Here is a 25,594-nt window from a genome sequence, read left to right as displayed (position 1 = left end):
TTTTATATAAGGGACTTGAGCATCCTTGGATTTTGGTATCCACAGTGGTGGTTGGGGAGTGGTGTCCCCAAACCAACCTGCTGTGGGTACCAAGGGACAATTATACTTACAGTCCTGCTATCTAAATCTTGTGGGCTCTGGAGTCAGACTGCCTGGATTGTAATCCCAACTCCATCATTACCTTTGTAATATTAGATCCATCTCATAGCCTCTCTGTGTCTCAGTTTCCCCATCTAAAAATAAATGTAATAATAGCATCTTCCTTAATAGTGTTGTGAAAACTAAAAGAAACACCAACTGTAAATCACTTAGAACTGTGCTTAGCATCTATTAACACTGTTACCTTATTGTTATCTCTTATAAAGTTTATTCATAAAATGGGGACATTCATTTTCACGCTAGCTCTCACTTTGAGCAATTGCATGTTTCTATTTTTAAATGCAGAAGAAGAAAGAGAAAAATAATACATGGATCAAAGTTACTACAACGCTGTAATTAGAGGTTGGGGTTTCTTTGCCTGGTGTGGATATGCAGTGGCCATGTCATGTCAAAAGCATCCTGAACCACACCACATGAAACACACAGTCTCTGTAAGAACCATGCTTATCACACACATACGTTCAAGATGAGCACTGTCTCTCCACTTCCCTTTCATCCAGATTGCCATGACTAAGCCCTTCCTGTATAAAATATTCAGAGCTGCCGCTGTGGATGTAATCAGGGTGGGGCATGCTTGTGGGCATGCTCTTAGTGTATCACCTCCCACCGCCCGGGACTGCGGCTGCTTTGATTTGAACCACAGACCCAGCTGACTGCTAGGCACACGAACATTTGGTGGCCATCGTCACCAGTAGCATTTAACCTCTTTCCTACCAAGACCTGCTGCCTCAGAGAACGATATCTAACTGTGTAATGACGATCCCTGCTTCCATAACTGTGTCTTGGGACAGGAGGGTCAGATTAGTAGCTATGCACACTGAAATCATAGACTTCTAAATTCGCTGACTTTTAACCATTTAAAAATAGTGAAGAGTCTCTCTCTCTCTCTCTCTCTCTCTATATATATATATATATATACTTACATTTATATATTATAACATATATCTCCTTTTTATGGCTGGTGCCCACCTCCCATACTGCCTTGGAATTCTGCTTTTAACAATATCAGCAGTGTTTCTAGATAAAAACTTGAGGTTTTAGCTACTTCATTGACATATATGCTATGATAGCTCATCTTTTCTTTCTGATGAAAGGCTTGATACTTTGCCCTCACACTACAGACAGCTTCCATGTTGTTTCAGGAAAATATAGATCAATAAAAGACAAAGTACATGTTTGAAAGTGAAGGGTAAGTCCAAATTCAATGACCTACACTGTGGTAAAACAATAATTCATTAAAAAATATGTGTTGGTGAACCTTTGGTTTGTACTCCAGATTTGAAAATAAGAATGACCCTATTTCTCAGCTATCATATTTATCTTTTTTTTTTTTGCGGTACGCGGGCCTCTCACCGCCGTGGCCTCTCCCGTTGCGGAGCAACAGGCTCCGGACGCGCAGGCCCAGCGGCCATGGCTCACGGGCCCAGCCGCTCCGCGGCATGTGGGATCTTCCCGGACTGAGGCACGAACCCGTGTTCCCTGCATCGGCAGGCGGACTCTCAACCACTGCGCCACCAGGGAAGCCCTATCATATTCATCTTTAATGAGCATGCCGAGAGAGGAGTTTGGGGTATAAGGTGTTAAATAGAGTGAAAATTAAGGAAAGTCGTTGGCATATAAATCCGGGAAGGACAGGGAGGACCTGAAGTGGAGCTTGAACCTGTGAAATAGCAGTAAGAGGACTTCCCCACAGAAAGACTGTACGGGGAGAAGCCTGGGGGGTGGGAAGATTTATTTACAATCAAGCCTCAACCAATATGGGATGAAATTTTTTAAAATTTTATGTTTTTATTCCTGATAGACTGAAAGAACATAGCCATAGTATTTGTAAACACTCTAAGGCTATTTGGGGACAATTTATCTCAAGGTTGAAGGGCTCAAATGGGAAAAAGAAGCAGCAGATTAATTGTGTCTATCTTTGCATTTCAATTCTCAAATCTAACCATGTATTTTTTTTGAAATAAAAAATTTCTCTTCTCCCTTACATCCTTTAGCAAATAAAAATATGTTTGCATTAACCCGAGTGTATTTTAATTTGCAACACATAATCTAACAAACAAGGATGTTCAAAGGTCTCTGGGCAAGGTACACAGTTGCAAATAAAAGAGAGTTTTCAAGATCTGAAATGTGAATAAGACATTTAATAAGTGTATGCCATCAGAACCCGATAACATAGTCCCCTGGATAATATAAACATGAAGGAAAATAGTCCACAAAGAGGAGGAATTATTTGGAGATTTTCAATTTTTATTGACAGTGGGCTTGAATAAAGCTTATATAAATATATATACCTTTAAATATGTTGCTGAGATGTGACTCCAAGACGTTAGAGAAAAGTTCTTCTTTTTAGTGGCTCTTGCAAACTATTTCTCTAATTTTTTTTTTTCCTCAACAAGTGGTTTTGACGGTTCCTAAATTTTTCTGGAATTTGGGGAAATATTTAGGCATCCTTGAGGTTGGCATCAATTTATGCAGACTCAGATTCGTGGTTGAATGGTTAAGTGAATCCTGTCCGTTCTGGTGCAGTCCGAAAGGCTCTGCTTGCAGGTTTGCAGAGCCTCTTTCTGGTCCCACGCTGTCATCAGCCACCTGAACTGAGACTGATAGTGTCCTTATTATCAGATTCTGCTCAAGTGACAGTTTAAGTCTCTTTTAGGTATGGTCAAAAAGTTTTTTCTTAAAGATCAAGTTCCTAAGGACAATACATTTATGTAGGCTTATATGAAAATTACATGTAATATTTACATGTTGGGAGTTACATTAGCTCTTTTCTTTTATAAATTAATGAACCCGGTTGTATCATGTAATAGTATTAACATTTGCCTTTTGTGTCTCACCTGTCAAAAGGCAATTTACCAAAGTGTGTATTTTGAGTGATTCAGACTTTCAAAAAAATAGGCAAATGGCAATTCTACCTTTTGGCTCTCAGTTATGACTATCAGTAAGATTTATTATTTAAGGTCTACTTTATTGAAATAAGAAATTTAAGAGATGCAGTAGCTATCAAACCCTACATCCTGAAGAATTGAAATACCTTATGAAAAACCATGATGAAAAATAAGACTTCTTCTTCTTAATATACAAGTAGCAAAATTGTCCTTGGAAGTGGGGTTGATGATTGGTGCCAGAATCTGTATTGGCTTGGGAATTTTATACAGGATTTCTTGAGTCATTCCTTTGCCTGTGGTTCATGGACAAAGTATCGCTCAAGAAATGGATTCACATTGTTTTCATATTCTCATACGAGGTGATTGCTTTGAGCTGGCACGGGAAATATCCTGGCCAGTTTACTGAAGGCCTTTTTCCCCTTGGTCCTCTCTATTCCTCCCACCTGTTTACTGAACCCCTCCTTTTGAATGCCTAGGACTCTCTGCTTGTACCTTCTGCTCCCAAAATAGAGCCTTGCCTCTGACTGTTCTCTCTGTCTAAAAATTTCTTCCCCATGATATCCACTTGCCTGATTTCCTTACCCTTTTAAGTACTCACTCCAAATATCACCTTTTCAATGAGGCCTAATTTTTAATACTGCTGCTCCAACCTGCCCTTCCTCCCCAAGTGATGTACTGTTTTAGCCCCCTTGAACAGGTGAGCTAATTGAGCCTTAGACAGGTTACATGAGTTAACTAGTTCAATTAAAGTTGGTTACAGTTTTTCACCACCATAATTCTTTAATAAATATCCTTATGCACACATCTTCTTATTTCCCCCCCAGGACAGTTTTCCAGATGTAAACGTGCTGGGTATAACAGTGTGCATATTTTCCAAGAGTATACATATTTTTTGGCTTTGTGTTTTAATAGTGGTAGCAGCAATGCCAGAGAGGCAAAATGAAATACCATATGAAAACTTGTATTTGTTTCATTGGGTTTGACATGAGGATTGGGCCAAGCATACCCCCCTCAAAGTCCATCAGCTTCTCCTTGTCAAAAGGTACTTGCTTGGTCTCCTGGGAGACTTATAATTTGAGCAGTGGCTGTTACTTGGTCGTATTTTATCCCCTTGGATCACTGTTGGAGAAGGGGTGAAATGTGATTACTGCTGCTGAGGGCATGTGTCATGACAATAGCTGTTTGTCTCACCTTTGACGCTTCCATGTGGATAGAGGTTTAAGCCAAGTACTGCTTTATTCCAATTGTCTCTTCAGGTTTCCTTGAAATATTTGTACTTCTCTGCTGCTGCCAACCTGCTGCTTTCTGAGAAGCACCCAGCATGAAATTGAACAAAATAGTAACTCTTTGATAATGTCCCTTAAAATTTTTCTTTTAGAAAGTTAAATAAACCCTTGTGCTTGATGGATCCCAAATGCTAACTTAAAAATGAGTACTAACCCAATATTGTATATCAACTATACTTCAATAAAAAAATGTTGGCTTAAGTAACATAGAAAAAAATGAAGACTCGTGTCCATCCCTTCATCACTTAAAATGAACTACTAACCTGAATGATAATGGGACCTTTTCTTTTTAACAGTTGGTGGCATCTATACTGTGATTCAGACAAAGGCCAAAACAACAGCTGATGAATGGGGAGACAATTACTTTCTGCTTGGTCCATATTTTGAGCATAATATGAAGACTCAGGTGGAACAATGTGAACCTGTAAATGATGCTGTGAGAAGAGCAGTGGACGTGATGAACAAACATGGCTGCCAGGTAAAGGATACTGTCTGACACTTCATTAAGCAAGCCTTAGTAAACTGTTGTGGGAAAACACCACAATGTACACGAACTCACAAGAAAAGGCCACTCATCTTCTTAGGGGAAAGGAGTTGGTTTAGAAAAAGATGAACTTGATTTTAAATAGGTTACATTTGAGGTACTTTGTGAAAACCATAATATATCCATCTAGAAGTATACTAGGTTTGGAACTCAGCAGAGGGTATAGAATAGAGATGTTTGGGGAAAAGTGATTTGTGTCTAAATTGTAGTTGACAATATGGGTATTGATAGCATTATTCAGTGGAAGATTATAGACTAAGAGCAAAGGTTTTGAGCCAAATCTTGGGCAATGTGAACATGTTAGAATATCTACACAAAAAGAAGTCAGAGACTGCAAAAGTAGAAGTTCAGCTGGCGATTAGAACCAAGGATGTCTAAGTGTTAATCCTCAGAACCTGTGAATATGTTACCTTATAAAGCAGAAGGACTTTGTAGTTGTGACTATGTTAAGGTTCTTGAGATGGGAAGATTATCCTGGATTATCTGGGTGGGTCCAATGTAATTATAAGAAGGAGGCAGTAGGGCTTCCCTGGTGGCGCAGTGGTTGAGAGTCCGCCTGCCAATGCAGGGGACATGGGTTCGTGCCCCCGTCTGGGAAGATCCCACATGCCGTGGAGCAGCTGGGCCCGTGAGCCATGGCCGCTGAGCCTGCGCGTCCGGAGCGTGTGCTCCGCAACGGGAGAGGCAACAACAGTGAGAGGCCCGCGTACCGCAAAAAAAAAAAAGGCAGTAGAATTAGAATCAGAGATGAGATGTGACAATGGAAGCAGAAATTGGAGTGATGAGAGCTTTGAGATGGAGGAAGGAAGGGGCCACAAGCCAAGGAATGCAGGTGGCCTCTAGAAGCTGGGAAAGGCTAAAGAACAGATTCTCCCCTAGGGACTGCAAGTGGAATGCAACTCTGCTGACATGTCGGTTTTAACCCATAAGACCCATTTCGAGGACTTGCTCCCAAATCTTGCAGATAACAGATTTGCGTTGTTTTAAACTACTAGGAAGGCAGTAATTTGTTGCCATCACAACAGGAATAGAGATGTCAAGACAAGGAAGGAGAGAGTTTCAAGTATAGAGGAGGGACTGAATCAACAAAGGATTGAACCAGGGTCAGCTTGGTTTAGCAATATTCAGGCCATTTGTGGTCAGCCTGCTAACTACAGCTTCAGGGGAAAAAGGAGGGTTAAATCAGATTGCAGTAGCTTGAGGAATGAATGAGTGGTGAGGTAAAGGATACAGAAGTGTGGCTATGAGATTTTTCTGTGAAGAGGAAAGATAATTAAGTTGTTTCAGAGTGACATGGTTTTGAGAGTTGGTATTTTCTTAAATATGAGTGAGCACATTTATATGACAAAAGGAAATATCTAGGGGGAGCAGAGAGAAGCTGGAAGTTCAGAAGGAATGGATGATTGAAGAGAGTAAGATCACTGAGGACAGGAGAGGGAATGAGATCCAAAGCACGTTCTTCACTCCTCACTCAAACTGGAAACAAAGGATGAATGCAAACAGAGGTAAGCTGATGAAGAATTCAGGATGGCCTCACTCAGTGTTTCTGATGATCTTAAGAGCTAAAGGTCATCTTCTGAGAGTCAGGAGGCAAGTGTTAAAATAAGAGAACATGACAAAAAACGTTCAGAAAGTGTTCAAGGAATAGGGAAAAGAATTTCTAGACATTTTTAAGGTACAGTCGTGACTTTTTTGTTGCTGTTTTTTTTTTTTTTTGCGGTACGCGGGCCTCTCACCGTTGTGGTCTCTCCCGTTGCGGAGCACAGGCTCCGGACGCGCAGGCTCAGCGGCCATGGCTCACGGGCGCAGCCGCTCCGCAGCATGTGGGATCCTCCCGGACCGGGACACGGACCCGCATCCCCTGCATCGGCAGGCGGACTCTCAACCACGGCGCCACCAGGGAAGCTCAGTCGTGACTTTTTAATGGCACAAATATACACGACTGTGACTTTCTCCAGCAGCTAGAGTGGAAGTGAAGGAAGTAAATAGTTGGAGATTTGGTGTCGTTTAATTCCAGCATTTGTGCAGCGGGGCCAGGTGGCACAAGTCTTAGCGGTAACTGTATGATTGACTGAATTAATTGTTGTGTTGATGAATTGTTAGGTCTGAAATGGATAGGAAAGGAAGGATGAAAGGAGAAAGATGGGGATGATGTAGGAGAAAATGGGAGGTTCCAGAAACTGGAGGTCTTGAAGGGAGGCATACACTGGGAGAAATATAGTGAGAGAAGTGGAAGTATGGTAGTTGTGGTCAAGGGATACAATGCTAAGGTTGAACATTTCAGAGGAGAAACAGTTTGGATTTTGACAAGGGTAAGATTGCCATGAAGTTCTTTGAAGTCAGTAAGGTCCAATAGCTATGATGTAAGTGTGTAGGATATAATCCTGGATTTTAAAGTTGCCCAGAATAAGGTAGAAAAGTAACCAAGAGATTTGTAGGACAAGGAAAGTAACATATTTGCATCAGGAAAATTTCAGAGGTGTCTTTATATACGAATAAAGAATAAGGTTTTAAAAGTTTCAGTGTAATTTAAAAACTCCTAACTTTCCTTCCTACTCACCCCAGGAATATATTTTCTGGGGGTGAAAAAATGAGAAGTTCTTACTGAGATGTCCATGTCAGTGGTGATGTCTAGGAGATATATACAAGGTTTAAGGTGCAGAATATTTAGTTTAAAAGGGAACTTGAGGTCCCAGAGGGCACCATGGAAGCATATCACCGTGAGAGTAACATGGAGAATTAGGAGAGTAGGGAAGGTTGCATGTTGTACTGTTGGGATGAAATGAGTGAGATGTTAGAAGGGGTTCGCATTTGAAGCACTTGCGATAAAAGAGGGAGGTGAAAGCCATGGTGGAACTGACTGGTCTCAAGATTCTAAATGGATTTCTGATGTAAGGATGTTTCCACGTCAGGGCTGAGAATGCACTGCACGTCAAGACAAGCTAGCTTACATTCTCTGTTCAGCACTTCACTGTGTCTTAGCTCACTGTATCATATGTCACATATTAGGCAGCGAGTAGCTATTTGTTAACTGAATACATAAGTCAATGAGCATCCCAAAGAGAAAACGATTGAAAGGTTGTTTGGGGCTCAGGAAAAAATCTGAAAGAGTGCCATGATAAATACTGAATTACAGTGGAAGCGACTGACACATAATGAGGGTCTTTCAATGTTGACTGAGGCATGGCTGGGAAAGAGACATCACCATACATTCCTGAGTCCCAAGCAAGGGAATGATGATCAAACGGGCTTTCATGCTCTGTAAAATTCAGCCTTGGGTGGAGTCATAACGTCAATGTAAGCAGTGTAGACACATTCAGTTTACTAGAGAGGTCTGGATACCCAATGAGAGAAGCTCTTAGCTTCTGCCAACTTCAGAAAGGGTTTGAAGTGATTTATGGAATTGCCTTGCATGTAATAGGAGAATAAACATAAAATAAAGAGCATGAGTAAATTACTATAGAAAAATAGAGACCAAAGGGGAAGTTAAAACTTGGATATACAAGCGACTAAATAATTACAATTGGAAAAAATTTGAAATAGCTACTGCATTAAAACTTGCACAAGGTAAAACATTTAGGAATAAAAGAATCAATTTGATGAATGTAGTAGAATTAGACCTTGAGCTGCTAGATTAAAGAGAAAATGCATCTTCGGCAATACATTTAGTTACGACCTCTGGCAGCAACCATATTGGGAAACACTTGGTGTCACATTTTCTTTGTTAGGAGGAATAAGGGAAATTATACACATTTGTCTAGAGAAACAACTTTTTTTTCTGGCAGGAAATGTCATAAGTCCTGTTGCATAAAGGAAAATAAGTGACATGGTAGGCATATCCAACTCTGGGTTGTTAAAGATACAGAGCAGTTCACCTTATGACTCTATCATAAAAACATAGACCATAATATTAAATCCTAAAACCATGGGCTCAAGGTCACAGGAGGATAATGAGGGACAGAAGAACAGAGATTACATGATCTAAATACTTCATTTTAAAATAACCAAATTTAATGAAGTGCAGGAACTTGGAGATTCTAGATGAATGGGTACCAGTCCATTCCCTCTTCGGGCTCAAACACCAGATGCCCTGTGTTATCACTATGGTTTCCTATACGGCTTGTGTAATCTGCTTTTGAGTTCTAAATACAGTTTATAGCTTCTAAACCCAAATACATTGTCCTCCCTTGCATTGCCTAGTATTCCTCCATGGCTGTGTGTTCTTTTATGGCAGGTGCACTTTGGAAGATGGCTCATAGAAGGGAGTCCTTATGTGGTGCTCTTTGACATAAGCTATTCGGCTCAGAACCTGGACACGTGGAAAGGTGACCTCTGGGAAGCATGCAATGTTGGTATCCCTTATCACGACCAGGAAGCCAATGAAATGCTGATATTTGGATCGTTAACTGCCTGGTTCTTGAAAGAGGTACTGTTTACTGTAGTCGTACAACAGAGGAGAAGCACAGTTGCTCTCCGTGGCCAGCAACGATCCTCTAAACTTTAAGCCAATTTTGAGATGATGCCATTATTAATTGTCCTAAAACATTTCAAAGGAATCTGAGAAAACATTCAGCCTTCCCGTAACTAAGTACCAGCTTTCGGAACAGGGTGATGATAATGCTTATTCATATTTACCTCATGTCAGGTTCAACTAGAATGATGTGGATAAAACACCCAATTATATTCCCCGTTACATAGATAATATTCAACATATATGCAAGAAAAAACAGTATACATCATGCACTATGCACTTGATTTCTAGCGTCATGGGAGTAGAAAATGGCCTGAAATCTTTGATTTTGTTTATGTGTGAGTGTGAGTGCGACTTCAGTGGCTCTTAGATCTTTTAATCATTCGCTAAAGGCTGAAGTCGTCTCAGCAGTTGCTAAGGAGTCCACAGCAGTGAAATAGTCCATAGATGTAAAAAAAACCCAAGAGCACTGGGAATCAGTCCTTGTTAAATGAGCCAAGCCTGTACTCAATTCCTGAAAGCGTGGCAGCAGGATTTCTTCCTATTCCTTTCATTATCTCAAGATTTTTATGCCTCACTTAAAAATCAGAGAATGAAGAGCATCCCTAGCAAAGTGGGACTGTGGTCTAAGGACAAATCACAGAACTCTATGTTGGGAGTGTGTCCCCTTGACCAGTATAACTTCTTTCTGATGAATTAAGTCCAACGGCCATAAAGGGCTGCTCTGAGGTGAAGGGGAAGTGAAGGGGTGGTCCTATGGCTTTGTCTTGGTGACACCGTAGGAGAAGAAGAGCGAGGCTGCTGACAGGATCTGGCCTAATGACAGATAGATGCAGGCTTAGCATCAGTTGCTGAAGCCAACTCTTCCTCTGCCAACTGCCCCGGGGCTGAGGCCAGCCTCCACGAGCACCCACACATGCCACACAGGCGTGCATGTCAAGCCTTCCAGGTGATTCTGATGTACCCTAGGTATGAGAACCGCTGTCCTAGGTTAACTCTCCAGACTTCCCAATTCTCTGGGCAGGCTCCTTGAACACAGGTGTTTTTCATTATCGATGCTACTCCCCCACTAGGGAAACAGTCATTAAGGGGAGTGGAACGTAAATATTAATTTTTTGTAAGGGTGAAACAAAGTAACGTTTTTTATTGAAGTGCAGTTGATTTAAATATTGTGTTAGTTTCAGGTGTACAGCAAAGTGATTCAGTTATATATATATATATGTTTTTTCCATTATAGGTTATTATAAGATACTAATATAGTTCCCTGTGCTACACAGTAAATCCTTGTTATTTATCTATTTTATATATGGTAGTGTGTATCTGTTAATTCCATATTCCTAATTTATCCCTCCGTCCAACCCTTTGGTAACCATAAGTTTGTTTTCTATGTCTGTGAGTCTGTTTCTGTTTTGTAAATAAATTCATTTGTATTATTTTTCAGATTCCACATATAAGTGATATCATATAACATTTGTCTTTCTCTCTTTGACTTACTTCACTTAGTATGATAATCTCTAGGTCCATCCATGTTGCTGCAAATGGCATTATTTCATTCATTTTAATGGCTGAGTAATATTCCATTGTATATGTATACCACATCTTCTTTATCCATTCCTCTGTCGATGGACGTTTAGGTTGCTTCCATGTCTTGGCTACTGTAAATAATGCTGCAATGAACATTGGGGTGCGTGTATCTTTTCAAATTATGGTTTTCTCTGGATATATGCCCAGGAGTGGGATTGCTGGATCATATGGTAGCTCTATTTTTAGTGAAACAAAGTCACTTTTAGGTTAAGGAACTGATGTCCTGACTAGTGTTAGAATGAGACGTGGAATTAGACCTGGGTCCTCAGTGTGTTATTAAATTTCTATTTGATTCTAAGCAAGTTACTAATCTCTTTCCCTAGTTCCAAATTCTTAAAATAATAGTACATCATTTAAAATGTTTTTGGCTTCAAGGAACAGAGAGTCCAAATGAGACTGACTTAAAACATGAAGTCACATATTGTTTATTAAATAGATACTTGTAAGTGGGTGGTCCCAACTAATTCAGCAGCTCAGTGAATCTTCAAGGATAGTAGTGCTATTATCCATTCCTCCATTTAATGAATAGTTATTGAGTGCCTACTGTGCATTTATTCAGGAGTCCCCTCTGTGGATACAAAAATAAATTTGATCCATATTGAAAGAGAGGATTATGCCATAAACATATAAGGGCTTTATGAACATGCAGCTAAATTCTATAAAACCCTTATATTTGCTAAATCTGCCTGCTTTGTCTTTAGATCCCTTTAAATTGTGCTAAAATTTACAGGCATGATAACTTTCCTTATGCTGTGGGCCACGAGCAAGACCCAATTACACCACCAACTTTTCTAAAAGCTTCTTTTCCGGTGTAGGTGACAGATCATGCCGATGGGAAACACGTCATTGTCCAATTCCATGAATGGCAGGCTGGGACTGGACTGATTCTTTCTCGAGCTCGGAAACTTCCGATTGCTACAGTCTTTACCACTCACGCCACACTGCTTGGGAGGTATCTCTGTGCAGCAAACATCGATTTCTACAACCACCTTGATAAGGTAATTAGTCCTTCCACCTTCCCCCCTCATCACCTTTCTTTCTGATCCTTGAAGCTGAAGGATGGGAAATATTGACCTTCGTCTTTCATCTGTCATCCAGATGGCAGAAATGCCCTTTCAACCAATCAGTATTCATGACAAAGCCTCCCCTGAGTGACTGAGAGCTCATATAGTTTAACTTTGTTCAGAGTGCAGTGGAGTGTAGCAGGGAGAGGCCAGATGGCTGTCCACTTAGGAGCAATAGACCCAAGGTCCAAAGGCATCTGGTGGGAGTCAGACACTGAGGATGTGAGGTCGGGCTGCTGTCTACTCTGAAGCTTGGGAAATGCTGTGAGGACTCTGGATCCACACACAGATCTGACTGGCAGGTGCATGGCAGGGAATCTAGCCATCAACTTGTTCTACGAGCCTTACTTCCTCCATCCTTCAAGTGAGCAAAGGTCAGATTTCTGCTGTGACTCTGCAGTGAGTTATAGGTGGAGCTTTGTGGGGGTCTAGTAAAACAGAGTTATCAAAGACAGGGATGTGGGGCTTCCTTTGTGGCACCGTGGTTAAGAATCCACCTGCCAATGCAGGGGACACGGGTTCGCGCCCTGGTCCGGGAAAATCCCACATGCCGCGGAGCAACTAAGCCCGTGCACCACAACTACTGAGCCTGCGCTCTAGAGCCCGCGAGCCACAACTACTGAGCCTGCATGCTACAACTACTGAAGCCCGCTGGCCTAGAGCCCGTGCTCCGCAACAAGAGAAGCCACCGCAATGAGAAGCCCGCACACCGCAACAAAGAGTAGCCCCCGCTTGCTGCAACTAGAGAAAGCCCGCGTGCAGCAATGAAGACCCAACACAGCCAAAAATAAATTAATTTAAAAAAAATTTTTAAAAAGAAAATAAAAGAATAAATGAAACAAAATAAATTCGGAGAGTATTAAGATGAAATTAGTACAAGATAATGAAAAAAAGATGAATGAAAAGATCTACGAGTAAGAAATACATCTCTGAAGAAAAGAAAAAACAGGGATGTGGATCCTTCATGACTAAACAGTTGGGTTTGCCTATCTTAGAAGACTGCCTTATTCTATGACCCAAAGTCATTCAGTTTTGACTTCTTCTATTTTCCATCAGTTCAATCAGATTAATAAAAGTATGTTTCTCACATCATCCTGTCAGTAATAGTGATCAAGCATTTGAGTAACATAAAGCCAGGAGTTTTGCAGATTTGGTATCTATGTTGCCAATTAAGTCAATTTAGTATTTTAGGGTTCTGTTCCACTATCAGGAACATTAGGAAGTTGGAAAGTTGATTTCTAAAGACTCCCCCAGTTTAAAAAAGTTCTAGAATTCTATGAAACAGAATGCATGCTTGTGTGAGTGTGTGTATGTTTGTGTGTGTTTGTTACATATGAATACTACTACTCAGATAATGAGGGCAGAAAATTATACTATCATCTCAGAGACATTTTGAGCACAGGAAAGTTCTTTCAGACAAACTTTAACATTTGCAAAGCAATGAATGGTCCTAAGGAGAGTTTGCCTATAAAAAGGTCAGCAAAACCTGAAGGTCAAACTGTAAACATTAGATGTATATTTAAAATAAAGTCAACAAGGAATTCAAAAAGTCAGGAGATCAGGGAGATTTCCTAATGGTAGACTAATGAGGGCAAACCAGTGATCTGTGATAAACTCAACCACCATGTTTCCTGGAGAAGAGCGGACTTTGATTTTTGTGAAAGAGAAAATATTACAGAGGCATATCAAATATTTCACAGCAGAATACTTAAGAGCATTGGATAAACAATAAAAACAACTAATAATATTCATCAGATTTTATTAATCGTTTTTAAGGAATAAAACCATTATAATATATAATTATATAACTATCTGTTTAGTAAAAGGTCAGTGTTTATATCATACTGTTTTCAAATATGATTATATATCTCCCTAGCTTAAACCCCTCACTTGTTGAAATATGGAAGCTTAGCCAGACCCCAGCCCATCTCTCTAGTAAAAAGTCCTGCTCAGCAGAGTGACTAGTAAATAAATAACAAGTAATTAAGAACTAGGTTTTATGTTAAAAACTCATAATCAGGGCTTCCCTGGTGGCGCAGTGGTTGAGAGTCCGCCTGCCGATGCAGGGGACACGGGTTCGTGCCCTGGTCTGGGAAGATCCCACATGCTGCGGAGCGGCTGGGCCCGTGAGCCATGGCCGCTGAGCCATGGCCGCTGAGCCTGCGCGTCCGGAGCCTGTGCTCCGCAACGGGAGAGGCCACAGCAGTGGGAGCCCCGCGTACCGAGAAAAAAAAAAACAAAAAAAACTCATAATCATTATTCACAGGAAAGGCCCCCATATCAATTTTTACAGCAGACCTTCCAATGCTCACAGTAGGTTTAGAAATTCAGTGAAACAGCAAAACACCAAATTATATATATGAAAAGTTTTTAAAAGTTCAACATAAGAAATGAGTCATAAATTAGTCTTTGGTACAGGATCCACAGTCAGTTTCAGTGAGCTCTGACTCAGGCAAGTAGACATCGGGGGAAAATGAGAACAAGGATAAAAGCATTTAACTTTGATAAAAGCAGAAAGATTAGAACTATTTTACTCAAAGACGTTAACTGAAAACCTTTTTGGTTAATAGCCGATTCATAAGGACCTTGATGTTTGTTTATGTTTTGGCTTAAATGTATTAGTTAAAATAGGATTGCAACTATTTTCAGCCAGCATATGAATTTTCTGAGACTCTCCATGAAGATGTTTCAAAATTCATTCTTAGCGGTCCTGCCATTGGTCAATTGTCTCCTCAATGATAATGACTAGATACCTAATGCTTTAAATAAAAAGGGGATGGGCATTAGTTTTCTTATGTTTAGGCCTCTCTTTTCTTGATAGCAATGGGATTTCCTAGATGGGAAAGTGAGGACAGGGCTGTTTGGGATTAGAAAATGGTGAAGAAAGTCATAGACAATTGTTTGGTGGATTTTAACTCTTTCCTCTGACCAAGTTTTGAGCTGGTCAAGTTCAATTATAGGGGATCGCAAGGCCTCTACTGTCCTCTCCCTGTATTTTTGCGTACTTGGTTTCCTCATTTAGGAATCCTATCTTCTCACCTCTAAATAGTATTCAGATGTTAAGTGCTACCCCTATGTGAAATCTTACTATTCTCTACAATAACAACACTACTAAATAATAACAATAGCTGAAATTATCAAGCCCTTTCCATATGCCAGACACTTTTCTAAACATTTGATATGTGTTAACTCATGTAATTTCCCCCAAACTTAATGAAATAGGAAACATTTCATTCCAGAGTTATTTTTCTCAAAAATAGACTATGTCTTTACCATACCTCTAGCTGAGCCCTTTCAGTGCTTGCCATTGTATTCAGGACAAAGGCTGAATTTCTAGCCTTGTCTTCATGGACTTCTGGGATCTGGTCCTATTACCAGGATGTCTCTCTATTACGTGTCCTACATTCTACACCCAATGCTATAGTCACGTCAGATGTCCTGCCATTTTCTGCACATACAACTTGACTTTATATATTTGTTCTTTGGGGCAACTAAATTTCTCAGTCCAAAATAACCTTTCCCCAAATTAAACTTTCATGCCTCAGTCCAAATGTCATTTTATTTATCTAATCAACTTAGAAATACAAAGATTAATAAGTCATGTTCCTTGCCCTTGAAAATCGTACATTCTAGAGGTGATATTGACAATATGAACAATTGCATAAATATGAGATACTTTTCTCTCTCCTCAGCCAGGATGAATCAGACCCTCTCTGATCCTGCACCTTACTCAGACACTTACTCATTTCTGCCCAATTTTTACCTGCTTTCTCATTCATAAGCTCTCTGAAAGCAACAAAAGTATGTAAATTACTAAACAAATGTAGGCTGAATGAGAGATTTGGTTGAATGAATGAGACCAGCCATACAGAGCTGATCTAAGCATGCCATATAGAGCCTTGATTCAGTCATTTTCAGAGAGATGGTTGCAAATATTACAGTCAAGAAAGAATGCTCTAGGAACGTCCCTGTTGTAATCTCTAGAATCATCCAATGAGTCTCTTTTAGTACATTCCTCTATATGGTGCAGTCGTTATTGGGATTGCCATGTTGATTGAGCTGGAATCTACTTGATATAAAAGCAGGCAGGAGCCCAGGTGTGGAGTCAAACTGATTTGGGATCAATTTAGGGCTCTGCTAAAATACTTAATAGGAATGTGACCTTGGGCCAGTTTTTTAACCCCTAAAAGTTTCAATTTCCCCCTACGTAAGATGAAGACAAAAAATGTGTCTCTGGTTTATGAGGATTAAATATGATATCACTCTTAGAAGGGTCTGATACATAGACTTGAGCTTCTAATAATCTTTATTACAAAAAGCACCCCACTAATACAATGCCAGAAACTTTATATACTTTTTTGTCTTAGACACTGCTAGCTTCATATACAGCTATAGAGACATAACATTCAGTAACTAAGCAAAATGGCAAAAGCCCACAACGGTTGCTAACTGTGTTAAGTAACTGTTGGGGGTTTGGCTTTTTTTTTAAAGTTAAGATACCCAGAATAATGGATGATTACAGAATCTAACACACCATCTAATTAAAGTAACTGTACACTCCTTGAAATTTCACGGTGTTGGGAGTTATACATGGAAAAGCATTGTCTTTTCTCTTTGTCAGGTTTCTTTCCTTTAGTGAATAAGAAGGATAATACTTATCCTTACTTTCAGTATCAAGTTTAATGTCAGCTTTGTTTCATTGCTTATGGAAAAATATGATAAAGACCTTGGGGAAAGGAATTTGCTCAACATTTATAAAATAAGTAAAATTAAAATGCCAAAAAAATCAAGAATTCTCTATGATTATAGCAAAGGGGAAATATTTACATAGGGGGTTAAATGACAGTTTAGAAGCACAGATGAACTAAACAGCACTTTTTGTAAGCATAAGTAGCTATGTGCTTTAGTAATGGGTTTAACAGAAATTTATCATTATTTCTTTTGTGGTCATAAAATTTCACACAGCTTTGAGGAAAAACAATATGAGAAATATGTGATTTTGTTTTGCTCGTGTAGAAGGATCGGTGTAAGCAAATGTGTATGTGCGTGTGTTTTGTTTTGTGTTCACAGTTTAACATAGACAAAGAGGCTGGGGAAAGACAGATTTATCACCGGTATTGCATGGAGCGTGCCTCAGTCCATTGTGCTCATGTATTCACCACTGTTTCTGAAATAACAGCGATAGAGGCAGAACACATGCTGAAGAGAAAGCCTGGTAATTATTATCCCTGAGTTTGTCACCGACCTATGAGAATTTTGTTTGAAACAAAAATGCGTAAAATAATAATAAGAGGAAAAATTGCATTCACTGTTACCACTCAAATCTTTACACATATTTTCAGTAGCTTTGTTGAACACTAAGCTATATCTGGAACATACTAGTGTACAATCTGTGCTTGTCTTATAGTCTATGCTTAAAATGACCTAGTTCTGAACTGGGTTGTCATAATGACTTCCTGTGCGTAAGCAAGCTGAGTTGATTTTTCTATTTTAAGAAAATGAAAGTCCAGAAAATATCAGAAATGTGAGTGATACTACCCTAGTCCTACATCCTAGAACATCGCCTTATTAGTCCTGTTTAGTAGAAACCTGTTGTGTTACTTCTCCCAAGATTTTCTTGTAAGTTTTTCTGGGAACTATCCCCAGACCCATCCAGAGGTTGCAATGCCAAGAGGCATGTTCCTAAAACATGACACTGTCACCTGACCACAGCTGATTGGTCCAGAGGTAGACATCTGACATAAGCTGGACCAATCAGAATGCTCTCATAAGAAGGAGTCTAAACAGATGAGTCTGTTTGAATGCACTCTTGTATAACAGAAATGTCACCTTGGAAGCTGTTAGCAGTGCCCATTTTCCCATTATGTTGCATGAGATGCAAAGAAAGTTAAACTACAGTGAAGTACAATAAGAAGCAGAAACAGTTTGAGAGAGAGAGAACTCTATACTTTCCACAGTGATTTAGACCATGGTTTAAACTAATTCCTGAGGCCCAGCTAAGTCTTTGCTATGAGACACTCCAGCATCTTATTAATAAATCCCTCCTTATTATACTTAGTGTTAATAGGTTTCTGTCACTTGCAACCAAACAGTCCTAATTAATACATCCTCCTTGCTTGATTGCTGTGGTCTTGTCTCTAGTTGTCTTTCTTTCAGATACCAGTTGAATATCAGAGAAAGCATTTCAAAGTTCTAGATAATTAAAAAAGAAGAATCCAAGTAATTTGAGTAGTGACAGCCTCAAGATCCTATGCTATTCTTTTTTCTTTCCCAGGCTTCTCTTGGATTCACTTGGGTTCTCACTCTCATGTCTCTTACAGGAGTTTGCTACATCAATATGCTCACTTGTTTCTTGGATTCCTTTTTTCCCCTATCTTCAGTATCCTTTTCTGTGCTTATGAAAATGCTTTATTTTTTCCTATTCTAAAATAAAAATTTCTCTTGAAGCCACTACCTTGTCAGATGTCTATACAATCCCATCCTCCCTCATTTTGTTAAATATTTTAGAAAAATAATCCATAGTTCTTCCACTTACTCATGGCCCCTTCAACTCTAATTTCCAACCTCCAACACTTGGTCTAAAATTGCTTTTTCAAAAGTCACCAAGTTCAGAATTCTGTAATTTTCTTTATGTTCCTTGACATTCTTTAGAAGTTAAAGGTGGCAGATACCTCTATCATCCCTTACTTTTCATGACATTACATATTCTAAGTTTTCTCAAATATGATTCTTTTCTAGTGTCTCTCATAGTTTCTCTTCTATCTTCCATCTTTGAAAAGCAGACATTCTCCGTGATCAGATTCTGGATCCTGCTTTCTCTATATACTATTTTCTTAACTTCCTGTTTTCTTAAGGAGATTGCTGTAGGATAGGGGTGAAAACTGTGGACTTGTTGCCAAACTGCCTGAATTCAGTATCAAAAATGACTTTGTGTTGAATATATGTCACTAGCTGTATGACTAGCTGTGAAAGTTGCTTAAGCTCTCTTTGCCCTAATTGCATAATGGAGATGATAATACTATCTCTTATCTAGAATTGTTGCAATGATTAAATAAGTTACTACAGGGCAAGAACGCAGATCAGTGCCTGGTTCATTGTGAAGGTTCAGAAAATGACAACGATTATTATTTTGTATAGATCAGACTTTTCCCAAGCTCTCATCTCTCCTTCTGCTAACTTCACTTGGAGGTTCTACTAGAACTATAAACCCCATAAGCTACTCCATTTCTGACTAGTAAAAGAATCACGTGGTAGCTCTGATAGAAATTGTGAGATCCCTGATGCTTTGTGGTTCAAGAAGGTCCACAGACTTCTAATGGATTATTAAGCACAAAATTTTTCCCAAGAGCATTCTGAGAAAAAGCATCATATAGCACATCGTGACTTTGTATTTTTTCGTTTTCCTTGAAGTCTTCCCCAGTTAAAAGTATAACCACAGCTAAAAGGTGTGGGTGTAGCTCCAGAGCAAGAGGGAAATGTTGGCTGGATCAAAAGCTTATATAGGGCCAGATATTTTTAATAATATTATCATATGCTAATTGGCAAAGCCTTATTTATTACTGCATTATTATACTTTTTTTTTTTTTTTTTTTTTTTTTTTGGTGTTCTTGGGGCTCTCCCTTTTTTTGGCCCCACATGTCGCGGAGCAGCTGGGCCCGTGAGCCATGGCCACTGAGCCTGCGCGTCCGGAACCTGTGCTCCGCAACATGTGGGATCTTCCTGGACCGGGGCACGAACCCGTGTCCCCTGCATCGGCAGGCGGACTCTCAACCACTGCGCCACCAGGGAAGCCCCATTATTATACTTTGACCATAAATTCCATTAAAAGTAACATCTGATGTTGAAAAGATGATTTTTAAAAAATATTGGAGAGAGGGCAACATTATAAATTTACTAATTACAAATATGCAATTGAATACATCTGCTTTGAAACTTGAAAATAATGTACATCAAAATGATTGCCCTCGGGCTTCCCTGATGGCTCAGTGGTTGAGAGTCCGCCTGCTGATGCAGGGGACACGGGTTGGTGCCCCGGTCCGGGAAGATCCCATGGTTCTGCGGAGCGGCTGGGCCCGTGAGCCATGGCCGCTGAGCCTGCGCGTCCGGAGCCTGTGCTCCGCAGCGGGAGAGGCCACGACAGTGAGGGGCCTGCGTACCACAAAAAAAAAAAAAAAAAAAAAGATTGCCCTCATGGATTATATATTGAAAAGTTTTTATTCTGTGTTGAAGCAAAAAACTCCCAAATGAATCATCTCCAGTTGAAGAATGCCAATACATCCAGCAGCTCATGTATTCCCACATTTACTATAAAATCACTCATTGTCCTCCTTTCACCTAACGTTTGGTGGTTTGGATTTGTGAAAAACTCGAAGGCACAGTTCTATTCAAAACCATCTGATTTTGTTCAGAGGTGTAAATTTTACAAAGAGAATCAACGTCCCTGTAAGAATTTTTTGATTTTGTTGTAGAACTCTACCATCTGCCCGAACTTCACAATTTGGATATTTCTTAGAAAATGTAGGGTTTGTGATGTCATCTTAAAGAGGTGTCATATAAATGAACTAAATTTGACATTGTAATGTCAACCAAACAAAATACTCTAGCCAGTGAGTGATTTCATGCCATTTTGCCAGAAAGGTCATTGGGGTCCAAAGCTCCTGTAGACTTTTTTCAAACACACTAAGCACAGCTTTATACCCCAACCCAGTGTATAGATGCCAGGCTGCAGAGAGGGTGTTTTGCAAGAATATTCATCTTGAACTGGTATGTCTCTCAAAATCTATTATATGGAGTTTAGGGAATTTCTAGCAGTCCCCTTATGTGATGTGTGATGATGTGAATTATTCACAAGACAATGAATCCCAGGAGTGTCTACTGCATTCAGAACATTCGTAAAATGGCTCAAAATCCTGTAGAATATTTTGACAGTGCATCTGTATAATACCATATGGACAAGGCGGGTATGGAGTGTTCAGTTATGATATAATAAGCACTTTTTCAGGTGGCCCTTGGCCAAGGTTGTTAGAATCATATTCCTTCTTCATGATTATAGTGAGTCATCACATACGTGATATCACTGAAAGCTATATTCTGAATTGCTTCTCTCAAAGTCACTTCCACTTATCAAAGCAAAGAATGATCCAAAATCCCCTTGGTAAGGAGTCCCAGTAGCCCTCAAACCAGTAGAATAAACTTGCAACAAGAAACAGACTTCCCATGGTGATCTCTCAGAAATTAAAAAAGTACAAAGAAGCATCAGTGTCAGCTCTTTTGGATTTAATCATTGCTGCAATATACTTCCAGCTTAGAACTAAGACTTGAGCCCTTCCTAAGGAAAAAAATTGGAATAAAAGTATGAGCAAATACTCCTTAAACTAGTTACACATCTGTAGTGAGGTGTACATGCTGTGCCAGTACTAAAACCTGATGATAAAACAGGATACGGTACTGTGATGACAACATATGCACTCTAAATAAGACACCGAGGCAGCATTCAATTCCTTTTTGGTGGCAAACTGTTAGGGGTTTTTTTGTTGTTGTTTTTGCTTGTTTTGTTTTGTTTTTGTGCTGTCAACAACTGGTAGCCAATAATACTATTTTATTTTTATTTTTCCATGATCAATATTATTTATTGAATGCTTGTTATGTGTCAGGCCCCATTCTAGTATTTTGTTCCCATGAATAATCTCATTTCATCATCACATTAGCTTAATGAGATAAGAACTATTATTATCCCTCCTTGCTATGGATGAGGAACCCAAGGCACAGAGAGGTCAAGTGACTATTCCAAAGCCAAACAGCTTGTAAGTGCTGCCATCTGGATGCTGCCCAGCCAGACCTGCTATTTTTTTTAATTTAGTTTATTGAAGTATACTTGATTTACAATGTTGTGCTAATTTTTGCTGTATATCCAAGTGATTCAGTTATATATATATATATATATATACTTTCTTTTTCATATTCTTTTCCATTATGTTTTCTCACAGAATATTGAATATAGTTCCCTGTGCCGTGCAGTAGGACCTTGTTGTTTCAATAGTACTATTTTAGATGCCCAAGGAATCATAACTCACCCTTGGTTCAGAATTCCAGAGCAATTAGACTTTCAAACTGATGGAGATTCTATGTCCCAAAATTCTAAGTATGGAGCAACATTTCAATAAAGTAATATAGAAACTATTCATTCATCCAACAATTAATTATTAAACACTGCTTCAAGCAGTAGGAAAGGGTAAGTGGATAAATGCACATATCTACCTTCATAGAGCTTACATTCTGAAGAAAGGAGACAGGCAATAGACCAGATTATCAAATAAATGCACGATATGTTTGGGTTAATAAATGCCGTGGAGAAAAGTAAATCAGGTAAGGGAATAGGGAGTGGAGGTGGAGGTGGTGGGCATGTTTTGTTTTTGATTTTTTCTTTATGTAGTGTTTCAGAGAAGTCCTCTTTGATTAGGTAAAATTTAAGGGAACAACAGATAAGACTCAAGGCTTCATCTATACAGGAGATGCCTATATACCCAAGAGGGCAAAAAAGGAATGAAATAAGAAGTTACTTTCTTGGATTGTTACAACAATTCTGTGAGCTCTGTGCATAGCCAAGATAAGTTGCTTGCAATCTAATATTTTGCCTGCTCCAAAAACCAAGCAAGATATTTTATTTATTTTTATTCTTTTAATATTTTTTAAAAATGTATACAATTTTTAAAGGTTACTTTCCACTTACAGTTATTACAAAATATTAGCTATATTGCTCATATTGTATAACACATCCTTGAGCCTCTCTTACACTCAAGAGTTTGTACCTCCCAATCATCCACCCCTATATTGCCCTCTCACCTCCCCACTGGTAAACACTAATTTGTTCTCTACATCTGTGAGTCCAAGCAAGAGATTTTAGACTAGAGTAGTTCTGGTTTCCACAATACAGTTATTCTTCAGTTTCTACAATGTTTTTCATTTACAAAATCCTATTTTTACTTAGTTGCTTTACTACCTAGAGAAAAAAGAGAGGATCCACGGAGCTGGATTAGCTATATGTAATTAAGAATATCAAATTTCTTTTCATTTTCCTTATTTCAAAGGCATCCATGTGGTAAGAGACTTTTTGTCCACCCAAATTCTGAATTTATTCTGTTTTGTTTTGTATTTTTTTTTAAAAAAACAATAAATTCAGAATTTGGGTGAGAAGATATACTTAAAGTGATGAAAGGGAAGAACTTACAACCAAGATTACTCTACCCAGCAAGGATTTCATTCAGATTCGATGGAGAAATCAAAAGATTTACAGACAAGCAAAAGCTAAGAGAATTCAGCACCACCAAACCAGCTCTACAACAAATGCTAAAGGAACTTCTCTAAGTGGGAAACACAAGAGAAGAAAAGGGCCTACAAAAACAAACAAAAAACAATTAAGAAAATGGGAATAGGAACATACATATCGATAATTACCTTAAACATGAATGGATTAAATGCTCCAACCAAAAGACGTAGCCTGGCTGAATGGATACAAAAACAAGATCCATATATATGCTGTCTACAAGAGACCAGTTCAGACCTAGGGACACATACAGACTGAAAGTGAGGGGATGGAAAAAGATATTCCATGCAAATGGAAATCAAAAGAAAGCTGGAGTAGCAATTCTCATATCAGATAAAATAGACTTTAAAATAAAGAATGTTACAAGAGACAAGGAAGGACACTACATAATGATCAAGGGATCAATCCAAGAAGAAGATATAACAATTGTAAATATATATGCACCAAACATAGGAGCACCTCAATACATAAGGCAGCTGCTAACAGCTATAAAAGAGGAAATCGACAGTAACACAGTAATAGTGGGGGGCTTTAGCACCTCACTTTCACCAATGGACAAATCATCCAAACAGAAAATTAATAAGGAAACACAAGCTTTAAATGAAACAATAGACCAGATCGATTTAATTGATATTTATAGGACATTCCATCCAAAAACAGCAGATTACACTTTCTTCTCAAGTGTGCACAGAACATTCTCCAGGATAGATCACATCTTGGGTCACAAATCAAGCCTCAGTAAATTTAAGAAAAACTGAAATCATATCAAGCATCTTTTCTGACCACAATGCTATGAGATTAGAAGTCAATTACAGGGAAAAAAACAGAAACACATGGAGGGTAAACAGTACCTTATTAAATAACCAAGAAATCACTGAAGAAATCAAAGAGGAAAACAAAACATACCTAGAGACAAATGACAATGAAAACACAATCATCCAAAAGCTACGGGATGTAGCAAAAGCAGTTCTAAGAGGGAAGTTTATAAGTATACAAGCCTACCTCAAGAAACAAGAAAAATCTCAAATAAACAATCTAACCTTACACCTAAAGGAACTAGAGAAAGAAGAAAAAACAAAACCCAAAGTTATCAGAAGGAAAGAAATCATAAAGATCAGAGCAGAATAAATGAAATAGAAACAAAAAAACAAGAGCAAAGATCAATAAAATAAAAAGCTGGTTCTTTGAGAAGATAAACAAAATTGATAAATCATTAGCCAGATTCATCAAGAAAAAGAGGGAGAGGACTCAAATCAATAAAATTAGAAATGAAAAAGGAGAAGTTACAACAGACACCTCAGAAATACACAGCATCCTAAGAGACTACTACAAGGAGCTCTATGCCAATAAATTGGACAACCTGGAAGAAATGGACAAATTCTTAGAAAGGTATAACCTTCCAAGACTGAACCAGGAAGAAATAGAAAATATGAACAGACCAATCACAAGTAATGAAATTGGAACTGTGATTAAAAATCTTCCAACAAACAAAAGCCCAAGACCAGGTGGCTTCACAGGTGGATTCTATCAAACATTTAGAGAAGAGCTAACACCCACCCTTCTCAAACTCCTGCAAAAAATTGCAGAGGAAGGACCACTCCCAAACCCATTCTATGAGGTCACCATCACCCTGATACCAAAACCAGACAAAGATACTACAAAAAAAGAAAATTACAGACCAACATCACTCATAAATATAGATGCAAACATCCTCAACAAAATACTAGCAAACAGAATCCAACAAAACATTAAAAGATTCACACACCATGATCAAGTGGGATTTATCCCAGGGATGCAAGGATTCTTCAATATACACTAATCAATCAATGTGATAAACCATATTAACAAATTGAAGAATAAAAACCATATGATCATCTCAATAGATGCAGGAAAAGCTTTTGACAAAATTCAACACCCATTTATGATAAAAACTCTCCAGAAAGTGGGCATAGAGGGAACCTACCTCAACATAATAAAGGCCATATATGACAAACCCACAGCAAACATCATTCTCAATGGTGAAAAACTGAAAGCATTTCCTCTAAGATCAGGAACAAGACAAAGATGTCCATTCTCACTACTATTATTCAACCTAGTTTTGGAAGTCCTAGCCACAGCAATCAGAGAAGAAAAAGAAATAAAAGGAATACAAATTGGAAAAGAAGAAGTAAAACTGTTGCTCTTTGCAGATGTCATGATACTATACATAGAGAATCCTAAAGATGCCACCAGAAAACTACTAGAGCTTATCAATGAATTTGGTAAAGATGCAGGA

General features: G+C 38.9%; 1 protein-coding gene across 1 annotated transcript in view; it reads left to right on the top strand.

Annotated features, from left to right (window-relative positions):
- The window catches only part of GYS2 (glycogen synthase 2), a 59,720-nt gene that overhangs the window by 6,158 nt on the left and 27,968 nt on the right, over positions 1–25,594 (top strand). The window contains exons 2-5 of the mRNA XM_029205631.1: positions 4,630–4,811; positions 9,112–9,303; positions 11,748–11,930; positions 17,067–17,211. Of these exons, the coding sequence (XP_029061464.1) occupies positions 4,630–4,811; positions 9,112–9,303; positions 11,748–11,930; positions 17,067–17,211 (702 nt within the window). The remainder of the gene's footprint in view (positions 1–4,629; positions 4,812–9,111; positions 9,304–11,747; positions 11,931–17,066; positions 17,212–25,594) is intronic.

Source organism: Monodon monoceros, unplaced genomic scaffold (assembly GCF_005190385.1).
Source record: "Monodon monoceros isolate NGI ecotype Baffin Bay Population unplaced genomic scaffold, NGI_Narwhal_1 Super_Scaffold_6, whole genome shotgun sequence".
Taxonomy (NCBI): Eukaryota; Metazoa; Chordata; class Mammalia; order Artiodactyla; family Monodontidae; genus Monodon; species Monodon monoceros.
This window is presented reverse-complemented; position numbering and strand designations above follow the sequence as displayed.